This window comes from Nicotiana attenuata, chromosome 5, assembly GCF_001879085.1.
Source record: "Nicotiana attenuata strain UT chromosome 5, NIATTr2, whole genome shotgun sequence".
Classification (NCBI taxonomy): Eukaryota; Viridiplantae; Streptophyta; class Magnoliopsida; order Solanales; family Solanaceae; genus Nicotiana; species Nicotiana attenuata.
In genome coordinates this window covers 16,190,093-16,216,525 of record NC_031993.1, presented here as the reverse complement: position 1 = coordinate 16,216,525, position 26,433 = coordinate 16,190,093, and the positions used below count along the sequence as shown (strand labels likewise).

The following is a 26,433-nucleotide window of genomic DNA, read 5'->3' as shown; positions in this document are numbered from 1 at the left end:
TTATCTCGTCGAGAGGCCCGTGATTCTGACTCGAAACGTCACTGTTCCCGTTTCTATCGCATCGTCAAATACACTCTCACATACTTCAAGAGCGCGCTGTACTTTAGGTTCTTTAGTCAATTTGGACCAATTTTATTGTAGCGAAGACAAATTGACTAGAGAATCTTTAGCAAGTTTTAAAGAAAGAATAAATAGCGTTTCTGGGTCAGTAATATTTGAGGCTGCTACTTTTGATAAGCTAGAAAAGCATGAATCTTTGTACTCAGTTACGCTACAGAGAGCTTCGAGGGATTGGGCAGTAGAAGTGGTTGAAGGGTTTTGCTTTGAGTTTGGTGAGAACTCGTTAGCTATTATACAAAGCTTTGAGAGAGAAGGTGGAGAAAAATCTGAAAGAATGAGAGAGAAAAATAATATAAAGCGTATTTTATGGTATAAGGGTAGGAGGTGATCATAAATAGATATTTGGTTATAAAAATCAAAAGGTAGCTATGGAATATAATTTTTTTAAAGGGTATTTATTTAAAATAAATAAGGTATTAACCTTTGCTATAGGAGGTAAAAATTCCTTAATTTTATTAGTATTGTCAGGTATTATTTTGGATATTAATGTACCATCTACAAGTTATATACAATTGTGATACAAATACGATACAATTACGTTTTACGTAGTGATGTATCTGATACAATTTAAATACAATTATGATACATTTATCATACAATCCCACCTACATTACATGGTAAATGACTTGTCACAATAAATGAAAATATTATATATAAGTATCTTTGATGTTGTCGGTGAATACAAATTAAATCCATAATTGAATTACCCATCCAACTGTTTTAGGTTCTCGTTGTTTTCTGGTACTAAGTAGCTAGGTTCTCAAATTGCTGAATTCTTATTTACTTGTAGGAAAGAGTTTATTCACTTGTTTAACATAAACTACTGCTTTTAAAACATCATATATACAGGCAGACCGAAGAAAGTCATACCCAAGAAGAAGTAGCAACTCCATTAGTAATTTAATTATACTGGTATACATTAATCTTTTTGGAATTTTGTCCAGTGATTTCATATTGTCCTTTCTCTTTGAGACTATTTTTGTATACACCGAAAATGTAAAACCGTGTAAGACCAAAAGACTCCTACCACAAAGAGTAAAAGGAAAAGGAAAAACATTCATAATACCTCTTTGTTATCTTCATATTGATTAATAGTAACCACCAGTTATCTCTAACTATATATCTTGGGCATAGAAGTCAATGATCTCCTTGAGATTAAGCTGAAACAAAGAAGAGCAATCATTTTGCATCAACCACAACATGTGTTCAAACAAGATAGCATCCACATCCACATAAATCACTTTCTTGGCTCTTATTTCTTTTATTCTTCCTTTATCTTCTTTCCTCACCATTTCAATTAAATTCCTGAATGGACTTTCTTCCAACACAAATGGCTCCACCAAAAAATTTCTCCTCTCCTTTCCCACTACCACAGTTATTAGATCATCTGAATCGCCATAACCGTCGTCCGCGAGTGGCCTATACCCTAATAATCGGCCCGAGCACCGCCTTGTCAAGATCGCTACGGGCAAAACTATGCAATCCATGAGATGAAATTTAAAAAATGGGAAGTACTTGTCTAACTAGTAAATGGTCACTTCTATGCACTATTTTGTATGAGATCCTTGGACTAGCTAGGTTATATATAGTTGCTATATTGGTTGATTTGGAATGAAAGGGAAGAAGAGTTCTTGATGAGGGTAAGGATTGAATTGGCCAGCCAACGGCTAGTGTAGGTATATATGCATATGCACACAAAGAATAAATAGACATTCTAATTAAGATAAAATAATTGGTGTAGTTTTTAATGGTAGTTTTCGTGGAAAGAGCGCCGTTTGAGTGAGACGAAGATTTTCTAAAGTTTACTTTCTTATAGGGTAGGAAGATGGAAGGTGACAGACAGACAAATGGTAGATCTAATGGCACTTACGAAATTTGTGCGACTTGGTCCCCCTCTTAAGCTAATTCAAACAAACCTACATCTTACATTTAAACACGTACGTATGGCAAAAGAGCCAGTTGGAGCTACAAATTTCACATCAATTATATATTCAAAGCGCGTTCAACCATCAAATTAAAGCCGACTATATGGGCCACCTGATTTTGCTTTTGATGCTAACAATTAGGCTTATTAGAAACGAAATACAATAAGATATTACTTCCTCTTATTCATGTTTTTATCCGTCGTTTATGGTTTTCAAATATCTATTAAAAATATTCGATACCATAAATTATAGGGGAGTATCCGAGTAAATTATTGTCTGTATTTTTCTTAACTGATTAATTAATGAATATATGCCTTCTTGGATGAACATGAATTGGAGAAAAAGATAATTGCTTTCTTAGTCCTAGGCCGTAGAAAAGAATGTCCAAATATGGCGAACTTCTTGTGAGCATGTATTTTTGCCCTATTCAAAATACTTCTATAAAATTAAACAAATAGATTTTTTTTCTAATTATTTGCAATCTTATAGGATTTTTGTATGATTTTATTACTAATTGCTTGCATTTTGTGCACGTTTAATTTTTATTAAAATCATAAAAATGCCCCAAAAAATATTAAAAATACCATGCATTGTATATTAGACTTTGTGTTCATATTTTAGGATTAATTAGTAATTAATTGCTTTATTAAAATAAAAATCACAAAATTAGCTCATTTTTACATTTTAACTTTTAATTTTAGATTAGTAATTTTTTCTTTTTTAATTTAGGATCAACTAATTTTTATAAATATTATAATTAGATAATTAGCTTAATTTCACAAATTAGATTAATTTAGGATTTAATTAAAGAAAAAAAAAGGAAACAAAGAAAAAGAAATAAGAAAGAATTTGGAAAAAGAGAATTAATTGGCCAATTTTAATACCCAATCCGTCCAAACCAAAGCCCAAAACCCTTCCATACTCGGTCCAGTGTCCAGCCCCAAAACGACCTCGTTTCATGTAACGATCTATCCCAACCGTTGATCTCTGATGATCCAACGGTTGGGAACTCCATACCCAATTAATATAAAACTGTCCAAACGAAGACCCCCCCCCCCCCCAACTCCATACACCCCTTCATTTCCATCTACTTCCTCTAAACAAAATAAACCCTAGCTGCCCTTATACTCCATCCCCGGCTCCGCCTATCTCCGCCGCCCGAAAATCGTTTTACGGCGGTGAAGCTCTTCCAAACCACTCCAAATTAACACCATACAATCATCTTCACATCCCATCTTCAAATCTCCAAACCATTTCCCTTGAATCTTCACTCAACTGTTCAACTCTTAGATCCGAAACCCAAACATAAAAACCCTAAGTCACCCAAATAACCCCAAAATCACAGCCCATACTCCTCACAACCCTTTGAACCCTAAACTACAGTCAATTTTCCAAAAATCCCCGCCAATTTCTTCGAATCTCAAATCTAAGATCCCCTGAACCCTACCTTTTTCCCCTCTTCTGATTTCTGATCAACGTTTGGTTGTTTGAACCCCAAACTTTCATTAGTCGACTGTTCTTGTTGAGAACAGTCGATTAATGTCACTTCAAGTTTATGTTACCTTGTGAAAGCTTGGTCAAAATTCGTAGCTGGTCCGGTCTTTTAAAACGAATTTAGGTAATTCTTTTCACTCTCCTGCTTGTTTTTTGTTTCTTTTCCTTTTGCATGGTCAATTTTCTTATACGCATGATTTAGGTTTTCTTTTTTTTTTCTTTTCTTTTTGACTGTTAGTTTAATTACTGGCATTTGTCTTATTAGAATAACTCAAGCATGTTTAAAATCTCATCATTAGAAATTCAATTTGCTTAGGTTCAGATTTAATTAGGTTTAATGTTCAGGTTTTGGTAAATTGTTTGTTCTGTTTTTCTTCTTGTGTTTGTTTCTCTTTTAGGTTTGTTTCAATGTCTAGCTAAGTTGATTAGGATAATGTTAAGAGTTAATTGATTGCCTATTTAGTCGATTCCTGATTAGCTTAGCCTTAGCTTGATTCAATCTATTTAATTGAAACTAGTTAAGTTTGATTTCTATGTTTTCTTTGCATAAGCATTATGGATTTTGATAGTTGTTTGATTACAAGTTAAATGCACTGTTCATTTAGGATTAGTTGGTTAAAATCTGTCAAATGGTCTTAAACCTTAGAATGGAAACTTAGACTTTAATTTAATTTCAGAAATAGAATGTAAATATCCTAGGGTTACAAATTGAAGCAAGTTTAAGAAACCCTAATCATCTAGTTGATTCTAGAATTTCCTAAATAGATTTCTAGAATCACAATAGGATCATATTTGTTTAGAATTGAAATATCTGGCAATTGAAAGGGTAAAAATGGGTTTCACATAAGGTAAAAATCAGAATGTTCTAGATTTTAGACAGCTGCCCCACTCTTAGTAAAAATATGCTGAAATTGGGTGGAAAAAAGGATATACATCGGTCAAAGATGCTGTACTATTCTGGCATTTCAGATTTTAGATTAGAATATTCTCTTTTGATGCCATCTTTGTATACTGTATAAAAAGAAAAGAATACCTACACTCACATAGACATTCATCAGCATTTCTGCATTTAAAAGGTTCTGAAAATAAACATTCCTTGAAATTTTTCCGGCTAGAACATTAGTTGGCCTTTCTCTGGTTTCTGGGTTGATTTCTGTTGATACTTTGATTTTCTGGAAGCTGGACTGCCTTCTCTGGGTTTTCTAGGCTGTGTTTTCTACTGCTGCTGTTTGCTCTTGATTGTTGTTCCATCTTTAGATCTTCAGCAATCAATCTCCTTTATTTCTTTGCTGTTTTTCACTCTTTAAGGTACTGATTCCAGATCTCCTATGTAACTGCTTTGTTTGATAGATTATAAAATATCAAATTTGCAAAGTTATTTGTAGTAAATGAATATTTCTTCTTGTGTTGGTTGATTAATCTGTTCTGAACTTAGCTAATTTGATTGTGTGAGCTTAAATGTAAAATTACTAGCATGAGCACTTGTTTGGTCATCTGATATTTGTAGTCCTCTTTTAAAATGGCCAAAGTCTGAATTTACTTAGATAAAATTTCATACTGATTTTTAAACTTTGGTCACTAAAGCTGTTGTCCATACCTCTTTTGCTCACAAATTATCTTAGTATTACGTTTTGTTTGAAGTCATGTAGGCCATAACATGTGGATTTGGCTACTAATTGGCCAAATCAGCATGTGTCAAAGCCCAAAATTGGATATGTTTGCTGATAGTGTACTGAAGTTGAGAGTCCTTATTGGTGAACCAAGCTTGATGGATCAGCTATATCCAAAGGGAGTGGACGTCCACTGGCTGTTAGTTTCTTGATAGAAATTGTAATAGGGTAAGCTGTTGTAATTTTCTCATAAGATTTTAATGTAAAAGATTAGTTTAATACAGTAGTTTATGTATTAATAAGCCATGATGTAATTTTCTGATTTTGGAGAGCTTTGGGCTCGGCTGATGCACTATAGTTAATTATTTTATTTTTTTTATTTTTTGATTTCACGTACTGCTGTTAGGAGTATAATTATTCTGTTATTGTATTTCGTAAGCATAAGTGGTGTACAGGCTGTGGGCCAAACCTTCAAGGCTAAAAGGCATGTTTCTGCGACTCAAGCCGGGCTAGACTTGCGAATGAACCCAGATGGGAAAAACAAATCTCAACAAGTCTGGGCCTAGGCATTAAACCCAATAGCTTGGCTCAATTATAAAGCTTCCCTTGTGAACATATAGTATAAATGCATGTCCTTTATGTCTTGCAAGTCATATGAGCTGTAATTTCCAGATTTGAATTGTATGTTTGATTCTGATTTTCTTACATAAAATAGATTGGTTTATAATCTTTAACAATTGTGTATATCATATAAGTTATGGCTAGCTTAAATGCAAAGGTAGATAGGCCCAGCCAGTAGATATTCACAATTGAGCCCGCTTAATATAAGCCCAATATGCGCCAGACTTGGTGTAAAAATTGGATTTGGCAATGACCCTTGAGTTCTTCATTTCCGGGCCAAATTCCAAGCCCAATGCAGCTTCAAACGCTGATTGATCCCTAACCAAATAACCAACAGGCTACTGCTGGCCCATTTACCTTATCCTAAAATGATTAAGTTCCAACACATATATCCCGAAACTGTATATAATTAATAGCTTCATATTGAATTTCAAGATAGTTTTAAATATGAACATCCATAGGTTGCTTTAATTGAGTATAAATCTTTTAAAATAAATCGAGGCGTGCCATTCATAATTGAATCACCTAATCTATGGCCCTCACATTAGTGTTATAACTAATGTAGGAAAATACTTTGAACATTCGTAGTTTGCTTTAGGCACGTTTAAAATCATCATAGATGCGGGTACGATTCCCGTGACATAGTTGTGATACCTAATTTTCAAATCCAGGGGTACGTTTACGTGACCCGGCCACAACTTCTAATAAATTTAATAAATTAAACATGTCATAAATCGTGTGTACGGTTCCAGTAACACGATTCACAATGTGTATCGAACAAACAAGTGTACGACAATCGTAACTTGTTCCAGAATAATCTATACTATATTAAAAGCACGAAGGCCCTTAGCGAAATGTCGTTCACCTTTTTTTACCCTTTAAGATAGATTTCACACTAGACAAAATAGTAATTTAATTATTTTCCTAATAGTTAGGACTTTTTATTTTCCTAATATTTAGGACTTTGAAATCAACTAAGATTATAGTTGTAAAATATTTCCTTATTTGAACTATTTAGGAAGTCCTAATATTTAAGAATTTAAATCAAGTAAGCTTTTATTTATGTAAGTTCTTTCCTTGTTTGTATTGAATAAAATAAGTACTAGCGTTTAAGTATGATTCTTCCTTATAGATTAAATAATCCTAATTCCACACAAAGAATATCTGTACAAAATTAACTTTGTAATTATGAGTATGTTTCTTTCTCTAGATACAAACGAACCAAAACATTCTTAATAAATTATGAAGCTTAAAATAAAAATAAAAGCCAAATATTGTATTTATCGAAAAACAACGAAGTGTTTGGATTTCAAAATTAGTTAGTGATTAGATGGAAAAATTATTTTGAAATCTAACATTTTGGTTAGTTGTCATGTTTTGAATTTAAAAAATAAATATTCTCAAAGGATAAAAATAATTGTTCATGTTCGAGAAAATTAACATAACAATAAATATAAGTATTTAAAATACCTAATAACCTAAAATTTTATAGAGAGAGTTATATAGAGTTAACTGTTACATAGTGAAAATTGATCTATATACCAACTTTTATACCTTTTGGAAAACTAATTTTTTCCTTCAAAAGTATATCTACGTTTCAAATATTTATCTAACGTGTAGAACTAAACCTAATTTTAATTTTAACATGTATTTTATATTTTACTCCTTCTAGAATAGTATCAGCGTAGTCTTTTTAGAACCCGTGAATTGCATATAATTTATTACAATCATAGACACTAGGTTCTCTACTAATTTGTTGAAAACAATTACTATATTTTTTCTTATTAATTAAAGTATATAGCACAATTTGTATTTGAGAGAAAAAAGGCATATTTTGTCAGTTAGTTAAATTATTTGTATTTTTTATAATGAACTTAAGAATATATAAATTTTCAAATAAATTTTACGTAATAACTTAAATGTTCAAGGATTAATGTGTTCTTGCTAAAACTAAAAATGAAGAATGATAACTTGTGAAATTAATGTAATAATATTATAAAATTTATAATAATTTTAAGTTGAATATATTGACTGACATGATTGAGGGCTTATATGGGGTATAATTTTTTTGCTTATTGTGTTAACTAGATAGGTTCAACAACTACTATTGTCAAGAACTTATATTTTTCTACAATATTTATTTATCACTCAAACATAATTTTTAATAGAATATTTATGTAATATTTTAGTAGTTCATACTCATCTAGATACTATTCACGCGCAATGGTTCGTATTTTTACCCTTTAATAATAGCTTTCACGTTGCACAAAATAATAATTTAAGTTATTTTCCTAAATTATAGAAATCGCCATTTAATTATTTTCCTAATATTTATGAATAATCGCTTAATTATTTTCCTAACTCTTAGGACTTTGATCTAAAAAATTATGTTATGTAATTGGAGTCCTTCATATAATCTCTATTTGTATTTAAGGTATTGAATTCCAAGCATTCGCGAGTATTTTTTTATATTGGGTTTATGAGTATTTTTTTGTTATAAAAATGTAGGTTTAGTAGTCCTTATTTCTTGGTGTATGTGTCCTTATTTTTCTTTCTTTTTTCCCAGTTTTAGGAGTACTTTTTCAAGATTTATGAGTATTTTTTTTAAATAATAAAATGCTCATTGAATTATTTTTCTCATATTTATAATTTTAATATATATTAACTAAACTTTTGTTATTAAATTATACATGGGAGTAAAAATAAATATTTAGCAATCACAAACGTAGTAATCTCAATCAATCCCCATTTTTTTAAAATTGAAGTACCAAGCTTAAATAAGAAAATATCTTAATTTTATGAAATAAAAGAAAGAGAAAGTGTTGGTAATTTTCAAACACTAATGGTTGTACTAACATAAAAGTCCAAAAGTGATGTTATAGCGGTTTTTAATTACACTAAAGGTAGATTCTTATTAGATAAAAATTATAATTACAGTTAGATATTTTAAACTTTGAATGAGCTAATATTAATATTTCAATCAACAACAAAAGAAATTCTCTTTAACGTTAAGATCAGTCCTAATTAACCAAAGAGTCTTTGATTTAACTAATTTGCGAAAAAATCCAAGTGATTCTTTTAAAAATATATAATTAAATCGATTATAATTTAGAAGTAAGAGTCAAACTGTTAAAAATGCAAACGTTAAAAACAATAAGGATAAAACATTAGAAGACAAAATACATTCTAAGTGAGTTGCCATTAATTAATTTTCTTTCATTTGGTATTCATTTAAATAAATGGCAACTCCCTATACTTTTCTAGGTACAAAGTTACTTATTTTAAAATATTAACTTAATGTAGACATTTTAAAACTGTTACGACCCGGATTTCCCACCATCGGGAGTCGTGATGGCGCCTACTCGAAGAAGCTAGGCAAGCCACGATCTTAGATATCATTAACTCTTTCTATTTTAATTCCTTTTTAACCAATTAAATTTACCGGAAATAAACAAATAAATCACAGCGGAATATGAAATTTAGCGGAAGTCTTAAGTAAAATATAAAACCAAACATCCTGAAGACCAACACGTGCCTCTAACCAGAACCTGGTGTCACAATATCCACGGACTGTCTAGGATTACTACAAATAAGTATTTGAAAGAAAAGAACATAGTCTGTCTCGAGTACAAATGACAACAGAACATAAAAACTGAAAAAAGAGACGCTGGACCTGCGAACGCCAGCAGGACTACCTCGGAGTCTCAGACTGAAGGATAGCTCCCAATCTACTGCTGATGACCAAATGCCACTCCGGGACCTGGATCTGTGGAAAAGAGCACAGAGTGTAGTATCAGCACAACCGACCCCATGTGCTGGTAAGTGCCTAGCCTAACCTCGGCGAAGTAGTGACGAGGTTAGGACCAGACCACCAAATAAACCTGTGCAGTTATATAATGTACAGCGGAAACAAAGCAGAAATAAACAAGTACGGATGGGAGGGGGAAACAAGTTGCGGGGAGATAACAGTTCCGAATAAAGCATCAAGTAAGGAAAGGAACAAAATAGCTACAATGTCAACATGAAGCAGAAATCAAACAAGTGCACGGCATCACCCTTCGTACTTTTACTCTCGTCCTCACCAAGCAATAATATAATAAAAACGTGCACGGCATCACCCTTCGTGCTTTTACTCTCTTTCCTCACCAAAGCAATTAGAATAATAAAATGCGCACGGCATTACCCTTCGTTCTTTTACTCTCTTTCCTCACATATAATCAACAGAATTGGCACGGAATGATACATCGTGCGGCACGGCATCACCCTTCGTGCTTTACACTCTTTCCTCACAATAGCAAATAATGCACGGCATCACCCTTCGTGCTTTAACACTCTTCCTCACCCAAACAACAATCACAAACAAGGGCAAGGGAAATAAACAAGAACATATAGGAATCCCGGCAAGGGAACAACAATTAAACAATCAAATCCCGGCAAGGGAACAATAATTAAATAATTAAATCCCGGCAAGGGAACAACAATTAAATAATTAAATTCCGGCAAGGGAACAATAATTAAATAATTAAATCCCGGCAAGGGAACATTTCAATAACTCTTTCTCTATCTTTCAATTTTTACTTCATAACTCGCTTTACCACTTGAGCCAATGCTCCAGAGGGTTCAATCATCTCATATACTTCCACAATTCATAATATAACTCGAGCCAATGCTCCAAGATGTTCAAAGGTCTCAATTCCTTCCACAAAATTTTCACAACCACTAGAAATCATCAGCAAAGCATGAAGAATACAATGAAATCAAGATATTCACAATATAAAGACTCACGGTCATGCTAGACACCAACGTATAGATACTCGTCACCATGCCTATACGTCGTACACGACTAATACCACATAGCAAATAGGACTCAACTTCTAATCCCTCAAGCTAAGGTTAGACCAAACACTTACCTCGATGCCTTGAACACAACTCAAGTCTCAATTATAGCTTTACCCCTTGATTCCACCGCCAATTCGCTCGTATCTAATCACAAATTACTTAATTACATCAATAAGTGCTAAATGAATCAACCCCAATGCATGAAAATGAGTTTTCCAAAGTTTTACCCAAAAAGTCAAAAATCGCCCCCGGGCCCACGTGGTCAAAACCCGAGGTTCGAACCAAAACTCGTTTACCCATTCCCCCACGAACTCAAATATATAATTTGTTTTGAAATCGGACCTCAAATTGAGGTCCAAATCCCCAATTTTAGAAAAACCTAGGTTTTACCCAAAACATCCAGTTTCCCCATGAAAATCTTTGATTTTAAGCTGAAATCATGTTAAAAGATGTTAATGAGTGAAGAAAATAAGTTAGAAATCACTTACCAACGTTTTGGAGAAGAAAGGTTGTTTGAAAAATCGCCTCTTATGTTTTTGGGGTTTTGAAAAGTGAGAAATGACTGAAAATCCCGTTTATTTATACCCCTCTGAGACCCCCTGTGCGGACCGCATTAGATGGACCGCGGCCGCACAGGCTTACCTGAAGACCTGCAGTTCAGCACCCTGTGCGGACCGCACAAAGCCGACTGCGGCCGCACAGCCTTCACCGCGCCTCGCACAAAGGCGACCGCGGCCGTGCTGGCCCCTCCGCGGTCACACGCGATTTCTCACGGACCGCGTTAGAGGGTTCAGAGACCTGCAACTTCTAAACCTGCAACATCTGATTTTCTAAGCCTAAGGCATCCCGGAACCCACTCGAAACTCACCCGAGCCCTCGGAACTCAAACCCAAGTATACACACAACCTCAAAAACATCCTATGGACTTATTCGTGCGATCAAATCGCCAAATAACATCATAAACACCGAATAAACCTCAAAATCCAAGGATTCTTTCAAACTTCATAAAACATGAAATTTTCCAATTTAGGCCCGAATCACGTCAAACGACGTTCGTTTTCAACCAAATTTCACAGGAAGGACTTAAAACATATATAAGACCTGTACCGAGCGCCGGAACCAAAATACGGGCCCGATACCTTCGCTTTTTAATCAGATTTCATTTCCGATTTCCTTAAATAATTTCAGAAAACAATTTTACAAAAAAATTTATTTCTCGGGCTTGGGACCTCGGAATTCGATTCCGGGCATACGCCCAAGTTCCATATTTTCCTACGGGCCCTCCGGGACCGTCAAATCACGGGTCCGGGTCCGTTTACCCAAAACGTTGACCAATGTCAAATTTATTCATTTTAACATCAAAATTTAGCATTTTTCACAAAATTTCACATTTAAGCTTTCCGGCTACGCGCCCGGACTGCGCACGCAAATCGAGGCGATTCTAAATGAGGCTTTCAAGGCCTCGGAGACACAGAATTCAATTAAAAACAGGTGATGACCCTTTGGGTCGTCACAAAAACATAGCATCTGATAACTTGATTTACATGTTCTTCATATACTCGTATTTCATTGATTGACGCTAAGCACACGTGCAACGCACGTACACTAAAGCTAGTTCCATAAAATAATTAAAAGCGGTTTAAAAGGTTAAAAATGTGCATGTAGTAAATCTGATAATTAGGCCAATTAATAACAGTTTAAGCGACCGTGCTCGAACGACGAAACCGGGGAATGCCTAAAACCTTCTCCCAGGTTAAAAAAATTCCTTATCTAGAATTTCTGGTTTCACAAACTTTTTAAATTAAAAGTCGAATTTTCCTCGATTTGGGATTGTAAAATAAACCGGTGACTTGGGACACCATAATAAATTACCCCAAGTGGCGACTCTAAATAAATTAAATAATCTCATTTCGATTTATGTCACTTTAATTGGAAAAACTCTCTTATATACCCCTTCGGGTGAAAAAGAAGGTGTGACACTTCTCTAACATGTGACAATGGATAATCAGAGAATTTCCATCTTTTCCTTTTATCTGTGCCAGGAATTAGTATTAACGAGCAAGACAATGGATTTATAATGTGTAAACAGCATTCCTCTTGTTACATGGAAACGGTTTATTTTTCTTCCTTAGAATTAAGATTAGGTGTGGGGATTATGTCTTTTTCCATAGAAATTGTAAAAGTACTCCGTTTTAAAGATTGACTTAATTTAGAAGTACTTGAACCATTGCTTAGAAGAAACTCGAGTACCATTCAACATCAAAAATTTGAAATAAAATAGTGGTCTGTGGATACGCTTACGTGGGTAAAGTTTGAACTCTAAATTTTCCTTCTACTCCAACTAATTTCCGGCCAATTTGCATCCAAAGAGGTCAGTCCAGAACCAAACAAAACGTTACCTGATTTTGGTAGAGTACTGAATAAAGCATCAGTTAGGTATCAAACTTTGCCTTCATTAGCGCTCGTATGGTTTTATCAAAGGCGAATTCAAATTTAAATTTGACGGTTCAACCTCTACATTCTTATTACTAAACTAAACCAGTTACGCTTTAAAAATTAGTCTCAAAATTTAACACACATTTTATGGAAAACAACAACAACAACAACTACCCAGTATAGTCCTACAAGGTGGGGTCTGGGGAGGGTAATACGTACATAGGCCTTACCCCTACCCGAAAGGGCAGAGAGGCTGTTTCCAATCGACCCTCGGCTCAGGAAAAGGAAAAGGAAAACAAAAACAAAAAACAAAAAGCAAAAGAGCATTAGTAACTCCAGCAGAAATCACATAAATAATTATCTAAACATAAACCATAAATAAAATGGCATGCAAATATATCGACCAGTAACTACCATAAGGGGGCACAATACAATACACAGATCATCTATGGAGAGCCCTACCACCCCCCCCCCCCCCAGCCCCGGGACAGAAGTACAAAAAATTCTAGACGCCCCTATCCTGCAATCCTGATACTAGACCTCCAGACTTTCCTATCAAGGGCCATGTCCTCGGAAATCCGCATTCTAGCCATGTCCTGCCTAATCACCTCTCCCCAATACCTCTTGGGCCTCCCTCTGCCTCGACTCGCGCCAACCACCGCCAGCCGCTCACAACTCCTCACCGGGGCATCGGGGCTTCTCCTCCGCACATGCCCGTACCACCTGAGCCTCGCTTCCCGCATCTTCTCATCTACTGGGGCCACCCCCACCTTCTCCCGAATAACTTCATTCCTAATCCTATCTAACCTGGTGAGCCCGCACATCCACCTGAGCATCCTCATCTCCGCAACCTTCATTCTCTGGACATGGGAGTTCTTCACCGGCCAGCACTCAGCCCCATACAACATGGCAGGTCTAACTACAGCTCTATAAAACTTCCCCTTGAGTTTCTGTGGCACTTTCTTGTCACACAAGACTCCTGATGCAAGCCTCCATTTCGACCACCCCGCCCCTATACGGTGAGTGACATCCCCGTCGATCTCTCCGTCCCCCTGAATCACCGACGCAAGATATCTGAAACTGTCCCTCTTGGCGATGACCTGAGATCCAAGCTTGACGTCCCTGCCTACTTCGCTCGGCTCGACGCTAAACTTGCACTCCAGGTACTCTGTCTTAGCCCTGCTTAGTTTGAAACCCTTGGACTCGAGAGTCTGCCTCCAGACCTCCAACCTCTCGTTAACACCGACCCTCGTCTCGTCTATCAGGACTATGTCATCAGCAAATAGCATACACCATGGCACATCCCCTTGAATATGGCGTGTTATAGCATCCATCACCAAAGCAAATAAGAGAGGGCTAAGTGCAGATCCTTGATGAAGCCCCATTACCACCGGGAAATGGTCTGAGTCGCCACCCACCGTCCTAACCCTAGTCTTAGCTCCATCGAACATGTCCTTGATCACTTTGATGTAGGCTTCCGGCACGCTCTTCGCCTCCAGACACATTTTATGAAATTTTAGCGATTTAGCACATGTATACTCCATGGGAAAAATGTTTGATTAAGTTAAACCCATTAATTTAATGCTACATTTTCCACAACTCGTCATATTCTAACATCGGTTATCGGAGTAGAACGCATGACGTAACATATGGAGTAATATTAACAAGGTAAGTTTTGAATCTTAATCTTGTTTAATTTATATTTTTCTAGTTGCATAACCAAAAGTTACAAATTTAGTGTTACGAGCAATAAAGGTCAATTGTGAGTTATCAATTTAGTGTTAACTCTTCTGCAAATAGATGGGGAAAGAGTCATTTTGCATTTCTTCTAAATCGCCAAGACAAGGAAGCACGTTCTAAAGATGGAATCGGAAATTCTAACTGAGATCCACTAGATTTTGTGGGATTCTCAAGTCCAGGTAAAAATTGTCGAACTTTTAGAATTTCACAAAAAAAAAAACGTGATTTCAAGTACTAGATCATATTGGTGTGCATGTTGGTGAGCATTACTCATCATGATTGGAATTCGAAAAAGAAATTAATTAGTACAACGTTAGTAGTTAACGAGAGGATAAGAGATGAAAAATGCATATCCCACTCCATCCATTTAGAAGAATTTCTAATCAAGTACTCCCTCCGTTCACTTTTAGTTACCAAATATTTTAAAAATAAATTTTTATTTTTACTTGTCACTTCACATATCTAGAAAAAATAATTTATTTTTTCTATTTTGCCCTTAGCAATAAATACTCATTCCAAATCAATTAAGACTATACCCCATTAATATGGGTATCATGGTAAATTGTGCACCTTTATTTATTACTCCCTCAATTCACTTTTACTTGTTCATTATACTAAAAATGCATTTTCACTTTAACTTGTCCATTTTAGCAAATCAAGAGAAAAATTGAAAGACAATATGTTTTTCTTGTTTTACCCTTATCATTAACTACTTATTCCCCAAATTATTTCCCAAGACTTTTCAAAGTGCTATCATTTTAAAATACATACTACAATTATTATTTCTTAAGGGACGTGAAAAGTCTAAAGTAGCCAAGTAAAAGTGAACGGAAAAGAGTGTTTCTTAAGGGGTGTGCAAAGTCAAAAGCGGACAAGTAAAAGTGAACGGAGGGAGTAATTCCTAAAAGAAGTTACAAAGTTAAAACAAATACTCAAGCAAATGTCACCTAAGCGACCATGAAAATGGCTTTCTGTAAATCAGCCATGCTTTTTACCTCAGCTAGTACAAATCAACTACATACCAAAAGGAAAAATATTAAAGTGGGGAAAGGTAAGGGGGGAAAAAGAAGGAAAATAAGCTCAAGTCGAGAACTCAAGAAACGCCTATACTCTGCTTGTTAGCATCGCGAATATATTGCCAACTCTATTGTAGGGAATGAGGAAAGTCAAATATCATTGGCCATGTCAACTAAGGAAGCATTTTTCACAGTGATTTTGGCCAGCCCATATTTGCAAACATAGACATACCATGCATAGGTTGGCCAGCATTAACAAAGGGTCCAGGTTCATGGTGGAAAGGACTGTTGCCATTTTCATCAGATGAGTCACTCGAGGCACCCTGAGAAGGAGGGCTCGTTTCTGTGACTGGAGCACCAAAATTCAACATATTGGATGGTGGTGTCGAAGATGGTGCCTTAGACTTTGGCTTTTTTCCTTCTGCAATGAAGCTACCTACAATTACCTGTTCATGAATTTAAATAACAGTTAGTAATGACATATAGTGCACTCAAACATGAGGGGAGGGGGAGGGGTACAAAGGTAGATAGAACAGCACCTGCACGGGTGTGGCAGCCATAAGCATTCCTGCAACTCCACCACCCAATACTCTACCATCTGAACCAGCCAGCGACACACTTAGACCACTTGCTCTGCTGCTGTCATTACTTTCCGACCGCAGGAAGGAACCTGACAAGGAGATGATTTCAAATCGGCCCTGCATGTTAAAATATATCATGAGATTACTTATTGAGAAAAATATAAATATACCATATGAGATTATTAGTATAGGTACTATACTAAATAATTCTGTGTATTACAAGCCAACAACCTAACTCATCCAACGCCACTCACAATCAGATCAATACCATGTTCTAGAAAAGTACATTGATCAATTAAGATTCCATTTAAGCTCCACATGATCATATGCACAATTCACTAATGGTCATTCAAGTTACGCTTTGCGTTTTCTGTCACTTAAAAATCATTTTTCTAAAGCCTAGTTAAAAGAAATATAAAAGTGGCCGGAAGATGCAAATTTTGGCACGAAATCTGATGCGGCTATCCTAATCCGCTAATTAATTTAATAAAATTGATGGAATGTATTAATCCATTTTAATATAAACCCTTAACCGACCCATACCTACTCACCAAATGGGTCAATAACCCATTTGACCCTTATTCACAAATGGGTAAATATAAAAGTTAACTACCCACCATTTTCCACAATACTTGTCCATTCTCTTTCACTTTCTATCCTTAGGCGATTTAAGGCTCCAAGACACAGTTTTTGAAGAACTTTTGTGTAAAAAGATGGAATCCTCTTCCGTGAAAAGGAATAATTTAATAGCTTCACTGCTGGGGTCCCTCAAGCCCCCCCCCCCCCCCCTTGGTCGTCTGCTGCTTTAGTGGACAACAAGCTGAAGCTGCGCAGGGACAGGTTGAAATCAAGGTAAAAAATTAATATTTTCTTGTTGTTCTTGTTTGTTTATGTCTAAACACAAATGATCCTTTTTCTGCATTGTTCCAAATGGCAAATTTAAGCAAGCCAATTATAACCACAAATTAAAAGCTATGCACAGAAGAACCAATCAACTGAAGCTCACTTGCGATCAGTTAAATTAGCTCATCAAATGTATATCTAAGCAGGTCGAGTTCGACCGCAACTTTAAAGCTCCCTACAAGCATCAAAAATCAAACTTGACTAGCCCTGGATCTCCAAATAAAGGAGTTCAATCTCAATAACTAAAAAAGTTCACTTGGCAAATTGGTAACTATATACATTTGAAAGGGGAAAACCTTGCCCTATTTCATGCTTTTACCTCTCAATGGCTTCGCCTAACTGAGCTTAACAGAACCTCGAGCAAATAAAAAATAATTATAAGTGAACCGCAAGCAAATAATGATTCTTAAAGAAATGATTGGCGCTAAATAAACCTTGTTTAAGCACTATGGAAATTATTACCTAAGGTTAGAAAACACAAGTCTGCACTGGGGAGAAAGAAAACCTACCTATAAATATGCTGACCCATGCTGTTTGATTATAAAATATTTAAGTTTTAAGTATATGCTCATCATAAACTATTAATTCTCCTATTTTCAAGGCCAGTTTCTGTAAGCCTGCAATCGAACAAAGCGAATTACTTTTTTAAAAGTCTAACCAACTGTTAGCCTGGAAAGTAATGCTGCAAGGACTGAAGGACGCAGATAGCAAATTAAATATTATAGTGACCTAGTAATCTCCGCCACCCCTTACTATCATTTTAACGCAGTCAGTCCTAGTTATCTACAAAGGAAAGGTTTGCCTAAGTTTTGCAAGAGAATTAGAAAGATGCTTTAGGGAAGAGAGTTATCAATCTCCTTAAAGAAAGCGACCTAAGAGAGTGGATCCAATTTTAAGACAATCCTTCAGACAGAACTTAAGAAAGTGATTTTTTATGGCATAAAATGCACTTTTATCTTTCCATCATTGGCAAGGTTAAATAGACAGCTAATTCTAGCAACCAAAATTGTATCAATGGTTACTCTCCATTGCAGTCAAGATCAATTGAAATAAGACCTATCTCGAATATCAACCAAATGAAGACAATAGAAATATCAAAGTCAAACAAATTGACAACAGGAAACAGAAAAGAATTTTGATCTTCGTTCTCAATGGCTAATTCCGCATTGCAAAGCTGAGGTCATGTCCTATATATAGTCCAAGTTGTTTTCCAACTCAAAGAAGATAAGCAACGTTTCACGCTGAGATAAACAGATCAAATAGATCTCAGAATAAAACTTAAGTACTGTTCAATAACAGTTTTGCTTTTTGCCCACAAATAACTAGGCCTCACTCAAGAAACAAATCTATAAGCATTATTGCATTTATGAGTGTACTACTATCCACTGAAGACTTTCCAGTGTTTCAACCCATTAAAACCAATCCATCACACAAAGGTGCACATGAAAAGCAAGGACTAGGTCTAACACGAAATAGAAAAAAAGGAGGAAAGATTGAATTAAAAAGCAGATAAAAAGAGATGTGGTTTATATTACCAAACACTTCTATAACGAAATAGAAAAAAGGGAGGAAAGATTGAATTAAAAAGCAGATAAAAAGAGATGTGGTTTCTATTACCAAACACTTCTATAGTTAAACTCCCTATTTGTTATCAATCCACCTGACAGATATGTGCCTCAAAAATGTACAAGGACACAAATGAAGATTCTCAGGGTAACTAATGTGTTTCATACAAACCTATAACCAGTAATCAGGCAATAACAAGGACCAAAAAATGGTATCAGTTCACAACAGTTTTTTAACAATCATTTAAAAAAGGATTCAATGAAACAAACCAATAAACTTAGCAAGGAGTACAGGAAATATTCCAAACTATGCTACGTCAAGAGTCAATTTTTCAAGAAGTACTAAGAATGTTAGGTGAAAGTATGTATATAAGATGGAAAAGCAGATACTTTAGAACAGGCTACCATTAACTCCAGTGCACAGGCACGATAGGGAAAACTATATGAACTAAGATACTGAAACAGAAATTGTCTTAAAGGCAAATGCATACAAACCTCGTAGGACACAGTGCCACCTCCCATTGCTGGTTGGCGAAGGGTGACGTTACAGATGGCTCCATTCGCAGATAGTATACAAACTGTACGTGGCCCCTGCTGGGAGAAGGCCATTATTTTTGATGCTATGTCCTGAAAACGAGGAAACAGATTCGCATCATATTGAACAGCCAACTGAAGATTCACAGGACTAGGAATTTATTAGAAGTCAATTTTAACAAAGACAGATAAAGCTAGAAAACAAAGGCTTCAAACTGCATCAATGCTCTGCAAAACCGTAACCAAAAAAAACAAAAGCACCCCACCACCAAGCCCTTTAGTAGATACAAATCTATGAACCATGGGCAGCAAAAATTAAATATGTACATCTACCAAAGGTGCACCTTCTCAAAAGATATGTCTAAAACGGTAAAACCTATCCAATGCTTTTGATTTTGCAGCATACAAACCAAGGTGCAACAATTTTGCATAAATCTTGATAGGCACATGCAATCTATCTGTTAAAAGCCACCCATTCAAAAGTCTAATCAAATGCTGAAAAGTATACCCTACAATTTTCGTAATACTAATTCACAATTAAAATAGTTGAGATCTCCCAAACAACATGTACATCAAAAAGAACAAAGTAACTTCTAGTAACAAGTTAGAGTCAAGGATACGAACCTTGGCCTGAATAAATAAAAATGATATACAAACTAAGTAATTTTTGCAAATTAAAACAAAAACGGACTGAATAAGCAAACGAAGATCGACATACTTGAACCTTACCACTGCAACCAGTCAATTGAACTGGTCATATACAATGTCAACCACCAATGACGTCGAAACAACATGCTGGAAACCCTACTTACTTCCACAACCAAAACAAGAAGTTCTATACACAATATTCTTTACAGAATGAGATAAAATGATAATGTAAATTGATTAATTCCAAATAACAAGGACTACAGTATTAAGCATAAATTAGTTCGTTATTTCCAAATCCATACTTCCCCAAATTTCCCCATTTCAGGTTTTAGAAGAGTTAGTTTCGCGCAGGGCACCTTTACTAATTTTCCACAAAAAAATAAACTAATTAATTGCACCAGCCACTTCCTGGTGCAATATTTACACCTCTTGCTTTCCCAAGACACCAGTGTGGAAAGCCTACCTTCCCAATGCCCAGGATACCTCTCAAAGCACTCCAGCTGATGACCAAGGGAGCAAAAGCACACCAGGTAGGGGGATTTGGTAGTAGAATTACTACACCTTAGGGGTGAGTAACCTTCAAGCCAGAAGATACCTAACAATGCCTCAATCCCAAATAAACTGTGATCGCTAGAGTAAAAAGAATTAAGGTGTCACATTTGAGTTAAGATTTTGTCTTTTTACCGATTACCTGTTTTGTTAACATACAGGTTTGACCAGGAATGGAAAAAGATTGAAGAATTTGTCAGATCAGAAACTGGTATTCAGGTAATATCAGGTTAGCCTAGCACATGCACATCTTATTATACTGACTGGTTACTGCCATCGAGTTAACTATCTTTTTTATAAGAGGCTACATGAAACATCACTGTCCATGTAACTCCATTTAAATTAACAGTCCAATATTATATAAAACATAATTTAAGAAAAAGCACTAGAAGTTCTTTATAACTCTACCGCGTATATAAATATCTCTGACAAGATGACAAGACTCCTGGAAACATTGGCCTTAAAGTAAACAAGAGATCATGAATAAACTTAATCCCAACTAATTTGCATCGCCTATATAGATCTTTTCCCCTTCCTTCAACAATGCAAAATTTAAGTTAATTCATAATAACAAGAAGATTTCTTAAATTAAAGTTCTACTATATTATTCATAATCACTACCATATCCATCCATATCATCTCCTCGATGGTTCTTATATATATTGCTTGAAATAGCCATCTAATCTCGTAGAAAAAAAAACAAAACATAGGTCAGCTCCTGTGGGCACGTGAGGCGCATGCCTTAGCATCATTGTGCCTACACTAAGTGCCAAGCCAGTGTTTATAAAAGCAAAAATCGCGAAAAAGTGACAAGCTTCATGGGGCTTGAAGCAAAAAGCGAGAAGTAAAACGTGCTCTTCTTTGAAGTGAAGCACACAACTTACAAAAAATTAAAGAATGCGAAATAATATAAATTTAGTAATATAATACTCCCTCTGGTCCATAGTAAGTGATTTCTTTACCTTTGGCACATCCATTAAAAAAATACTAACTCCCAGAAAAAAATAGATATTGTGACTAAACTACCCTCAATTAAAATTTGCATGAGTAGTTATAGTAGCACTTACCGTAGCTCTATTATACTCCAACTTTAAGTGGCACTTAGCGAAGCAACAAATAAACCTTTAAACTTCTCTTCTCAAGTCACTTCTCAAGTCACTTCTCAACACATAAATCTAATTATATTAATGGCAATCAGCCTGAGAATGTGATAAAAATGTGAGGATGTTATTACATCAATTGCTGAACCTATTTAATGTTATCATTAAAAATTGGAGTAAGTTAAAAAACTTTCTAGGGATAAGTTAATAAGGATAAATTTGGAAAAATAAAGTGAATTCTTTCTTGATTATTATGTAAAAGGACACTTGTTTTGGACCAAAATAAAAAGGTAAAGAAGTCACTTATTATGGACCGGAGGAAGTAATGAATTGCAAGTAAAATAATTAACTTTAGCATCAAAATACAATGATGTCGATCGATATTAGTTCAACTTCTCAAAGTTAATAACTAGTTGCTTCTCCTTTGGGTTACCTTGAGCATCATTGTCTGAAGCGCACATATCTCTATCAAGCCCATGGATTCACCTATAAAGCGCTACCCTCGCTTCAGATGACAAAGCTATGACTCTTAACAACAATGTGCCAACTAAACAAGGTAACCACTCAGCTTGCTCTACACCTAGGTTCAGGGCTAAGCAAGTCTCAAATGATATTGTGAGCTCCACGGCCAATCCTAGATCTAAAAGTCCCAAGATGAATCCCTCCAACCCTTTGGATCAAGGATATCATTCAAGGAGGAGCAACTAAATTACTTCTCATGTTACACTGATACGACTACATCCCTCTTGAGCTCTTGTGCAGCAAAATCGTTGACTTTCACCAATGAAATCTTCAAATTGTAGCAACAGTTACATAAATGCATACATTCCCTATGCTATAAAAATCTCCAACAAGATTGTTGGTCATTTTTTGTCTCATTTGCATATCAAAGGAGACAGAAATGTGACTTTCCTTTCAGTAAATTCGGGGAGTTTGCAATTTCACCAAAAACAGATGCTTCTGTATCAAGAATTCACTCCCTCTCAAAAAATATTTGTCGCAAAGTCATTATAATGCAAAAAGCAGTGTAAAACATGCATATAACAGTGTAGACACTTTTTAACACGTTCAGTATGTTAATGAGAATGTTTTGTAAAAACAGCTTAACATACTTTACCAAAAAAGAAAATAAAAAACAAATGAACAAATTATACCTCCCCAACATTCACTGTGATCACATGGGGCGTAAAGCCGACTCCAGCTGCACCTGTCAACCATCAAGAATGCCAAGAATCACTTACTGCAAGCAAACTGAATTGTATAAAGAAGTTCAAGAAACCCAAAAGGACAGTATTTTTTTTTCTTTTTTCCAAACAAGTAAAAAATCAAATTACAACAACAGCAATAATATACTGTATATATACCTAAAGCATCAAGCTGTTTCTTTGAAGAACTAGGAGGCCTTCCTCGGGCCTTTTTGGACGGGTTCTCTGAAGATGTACCCTCCACATCACCACCACCCCCAGAATCTGTATTCGTCGGCACCACAGAAGAAATAGGGGTAACAGGAGTAGGAGAGAGACCCAAAGCAATGTTACCATCAGGAGAATACTTTCTGGGTCGGCCCCTTTTCTTCCTGGCAGGCTCAATGCTGAACCCAGTAGTAGCTGCCCTAGGAGATGATGCATCTGAGTAATCAAGATTGGGTTGTTGGACTGCAGAAGCAGAAGCAGTATTCGCCACTGAATTAAAGGGGAACCCAGAATTCTGTTGCTGGTTCTGGTGTTGGTGCTGCTGCTGCTGGTGTTGAAGCTGTTGCATCATGGCAGAAGAATTGTTGTTGTTATGTGTTGGAACATTGTTGGATACAGCATAGGAGTTGGCTTGTTGCTGCTGTTGTGGGTGCTGTTGTTGTTGATGTTGTGGATGTTGATGTTGTGGGGGTTGATGTTGTTGTTGGGGTCGTGCCATCATCATAGGATGGCCATGTGGCGGTGTATGATGTTGGTGGTGTTGGTTTTGGTGGTGTTGAGGGAAAGAATGAAGATGGGGGTGTGGGGATTGGTGATGGTGTTGATTTTGGTGGTGACCCGCTTGTGATTCTTGGGAATCCATGGAACACAGAATTATTCTGGTGAAAAAAGGGAGTTTTCAAAAATGTAATCAAGGGGGGTAGGGGAAGGTACTGTTTCTGTCCACTGAATACCTACTACTGTGGAGTGAGAGAGTACAAAATGAGGAAAAAGAGAAGAGTGGGGGGGAGAGAGGGTGAAAACAGTGAAAAGCGGAGGAGAAGTTGGACTAAGGGGGGAAGACGCAGATTGGAATTTTAGGGTTTTATGATTTTTTTTTTATTTTTGTGCTTGCGGATCTGTCTGGCGACTGCGTGGTCTTTACAAACTATCACAACAAATAGTCATTTTATCAAAACTTTGCCGTATAATCCAGATTAGTATTAGCACCCACGCGAAACACTATTTATGCCAAATATTTATTTATTTAAATTATGTGTCAATAATCTTAGAATTTAAAACTTCTTGATAAATATAAATAATTATTAAATATTAATTAAGATACAGTACATGAAAAAGATTAACCATTTCTCAAATTTCCTAGTTATAATTCTATTTTCTGTTATGGTGTCATTCTCATGGGTGTCATTGGATCTTGAAAATAGTCATGAAGCAAAATAATAATTCATATCTATAGCAAAACAATCAAAGGTAGGGACTATGAAGGATTCTTTGGATACGACTTGACTATTGTATTACTACTTGAACTCTTATTTGGTGCGCTGATATCTTTCAAAAAATATTTTCTATTTTAAAATTTTAGTTTCACAAACTTTATTTTTCAAATCGAATTAGAATGAAATAGATTCATTCAGTAACTTTCACAACAATCGGAATTTGACCTCCTGTGCCTGTGAATTAAAGAAAGGAGGAGGTCAATAATAATTATTTTTATGATAATGGAAGTAAAAATATTATCCTTAATTCAAAAACTCAGTTTAGTTGGGTATCTAAAAATTTAAATAATTTTTTAGCCAGTGAATTTATTTTTTCCAGTATGACTCCATTTTGATATTTGACACTAACCATATTAAACATCTGAATTATTTGAATTATATGTAAACAACCTTAAAATATAAACTTTCTATATGATTATAGATAATCGTCAGATATTAATTAAGAAATACTATATGAAAAAAAACTAATACTTTTAAAATCTTGTAGTGATTTTTTTTATTTTGCACCATTCTTATTGGAGTCGTTAGAACCTAAAAATAGTCACGTCGTAATCAAAGAGTTGTTCATATTGTGTCTGCCTATATATATATATTTCAAAATAAAATATTTTTTTGAAAGATAACAACAACCAAAGAAGAGTTCAAGTCATAGTAAAAGAGTCACGTCGTAATCAAAGAGTCGTTCATATTGTGTCAGCCTTTGTACTTTGCCATAAATACGAGTTATTATTTCGCTTCGTGACTATTTTTAGGTTCCAATGACTCCAATAAGAATGGTGCAAAATAAAAAATGATTAGCTTTATAATGATTCAAGTGAAGATATCATCCTTAATTTAAAATTCACTTTAATCGGCTATCTAAAAATTTAAATAATTTTTTAGCCGATGAAACTTTATTTTAGTATGGCTCTGTTTTGAGTTTATCGATATCTCTAGCCACGGATTTTAAATTTTGAATACCCTATATATACAAATTTTTTGTTCTTTGAATCATTAAGTGTTAAATTAGTCGATTGTTATTATATAACATTGCACATATTGTCTTAAAATTACCAAGTAATTTTTTGTTGACACCATACTTGGCTTAACATCAATGCAAACTACTCAAATTGCATCTAAAATCATATTCGAATATCATATCAGTTTGTTAGTAATAGTAATTTTTAAAAATGACACACAATATAAATTAAAAAATATATATATACTAAGATATCCTTATGTTATAATCTATGTATTTGAATTGAAAAAAATATTTTAAATCAATGAGAACAGCTTCCAAATTTTTTATACTTAACAGAGATAAGAGAGAAGAAGAAAGTCATTGTCATCTCTATTTTTTGGTTCTTAGATTTTTCATACATTTTTTTATATTTATTTTCTTTTATCTTTTTATGTCTTTCTTTCTTTTGTAACAAAAAATTAGTTTATTCGCTAGAAAATGATGATTTTTAATAGAAATTATCTACATAAGAAATTTATTTATATTTTTAGTCTTTGGTTAAAATTATTTAATATTTTTCTTTTGGCTTTATCAAATCAACCTAAAAATGTGCTCACCTAACACTTAAATTAAAAAATTAAAGGATGTGTAATTTATATATAATCCATATATGTGTATAATCATGTATTGTCAGTATATCATCTATAAAAGATCAACGATAAATTTGGCCGGAATCGGGGCCTCGAGCTGACGTATATGGGCCTCGAGGTTGAGCCGAATGCTCGGCTAAGCACAACCGAGGGGGATTAACCGTTATGAGAGCTGCGAAGGCGACTATTTATGATCAATAATGAGCAATAAATGAAGAACAATTAACGAGATATAATAAATGTAAATAAAGCAACAAACATAAGCAATAGAGCCCAATAGAGAGTATGTTTGAGTTAGAGAGCAGAGAGAATGTTCTTGTATTGAATATTGAGTATCAGATGTTCCTTACAAAATGACAAGGATCCCCTTTATATATGAGGGGAAATCCCAACATAGTACAAATGCATTTTATTATAAAGATATGAGATTGATACAACTATTTAATGCCTCGTTACGGGCGCACATCTGCCTT

At 35.0% G+C, this 26,433-nt stretch overlaps 2 protein-coding genes across 2 annotated transcripts; both read right to left on the bottom strand.

Moving 5' to 3' along the window:
- On the bottom strand, nt 1,017–1,958 carry LOC109225400. Its single transcript, XM_019390048.1, has one exon. The coding sequence runs from the start codon at nt 1,605–1,607 to the stop codon at nt 1,236–1,238; it is 372 nt and encodes a 123-aa protein (XP_019245593.1). The 5' UTR covers nt 1,608–1,958; the 3' UTR covers nt 1,017–1,235.
- Nucleotides 15,662–24,007, bottom strand: LOC109225399 (AT-hook motif nuclear-localized protein 8-like). The gene is made up of 5 exons (XM_019390047.1): nt 23,046–24,007; nt 22,836–22,888; nt 19,346–19,477; nt 16,341–16,499; nt 15,662–16,247 (listed from the first exon to the last, which is right to left on the bottom strand). The coding sequence occupies exons 1-5, from the start codon at nt 23,734–23,736 to the stop codon at nt 15,990–15,992; spliced, it is 1,293 nt and encodes a 430-aa protein (XP_019245592.1). The 5' UTR covers nt 23,737–24,007; the 3' UTR covers nt 15,662–15,989.

What these genes read in the sequence shown, in the direction of transcription:
- LOC109225400 (XM_019390048.1), bottom strand. Translation starts at nt 1,607, where the DNA reads ATGGATTGCATAGTTTTGCCCGTAGCGATCTTGACAAGGCGGTGCTCG.
- LOC109225399 (XM_019390047.1), bottom strand. Translation starts at nt 23,736, where the DNA reads ATGGATTCCCAAGAATCACAAGCGGGTCACCACCAAAATCAACACCAT. An exon ending in GTGGCACTGTGTCCTACGAG is followed by an intron (nt 16,500 to 19,345) that starts GTTTGTATGCAT and finishes TTTAACATGCAG; the next exon opens with GGCCGATTTGAAATCATCTC. An exon ending in TGGCTGCCACACCCGTGCAG is followed by an intron (nt 16,248 to 16,340) that starts GTGCTGTTCTAT and finishes ATTCATGAACAG; the next exon opens with GTAATTGTAGGTAGCTTCAT.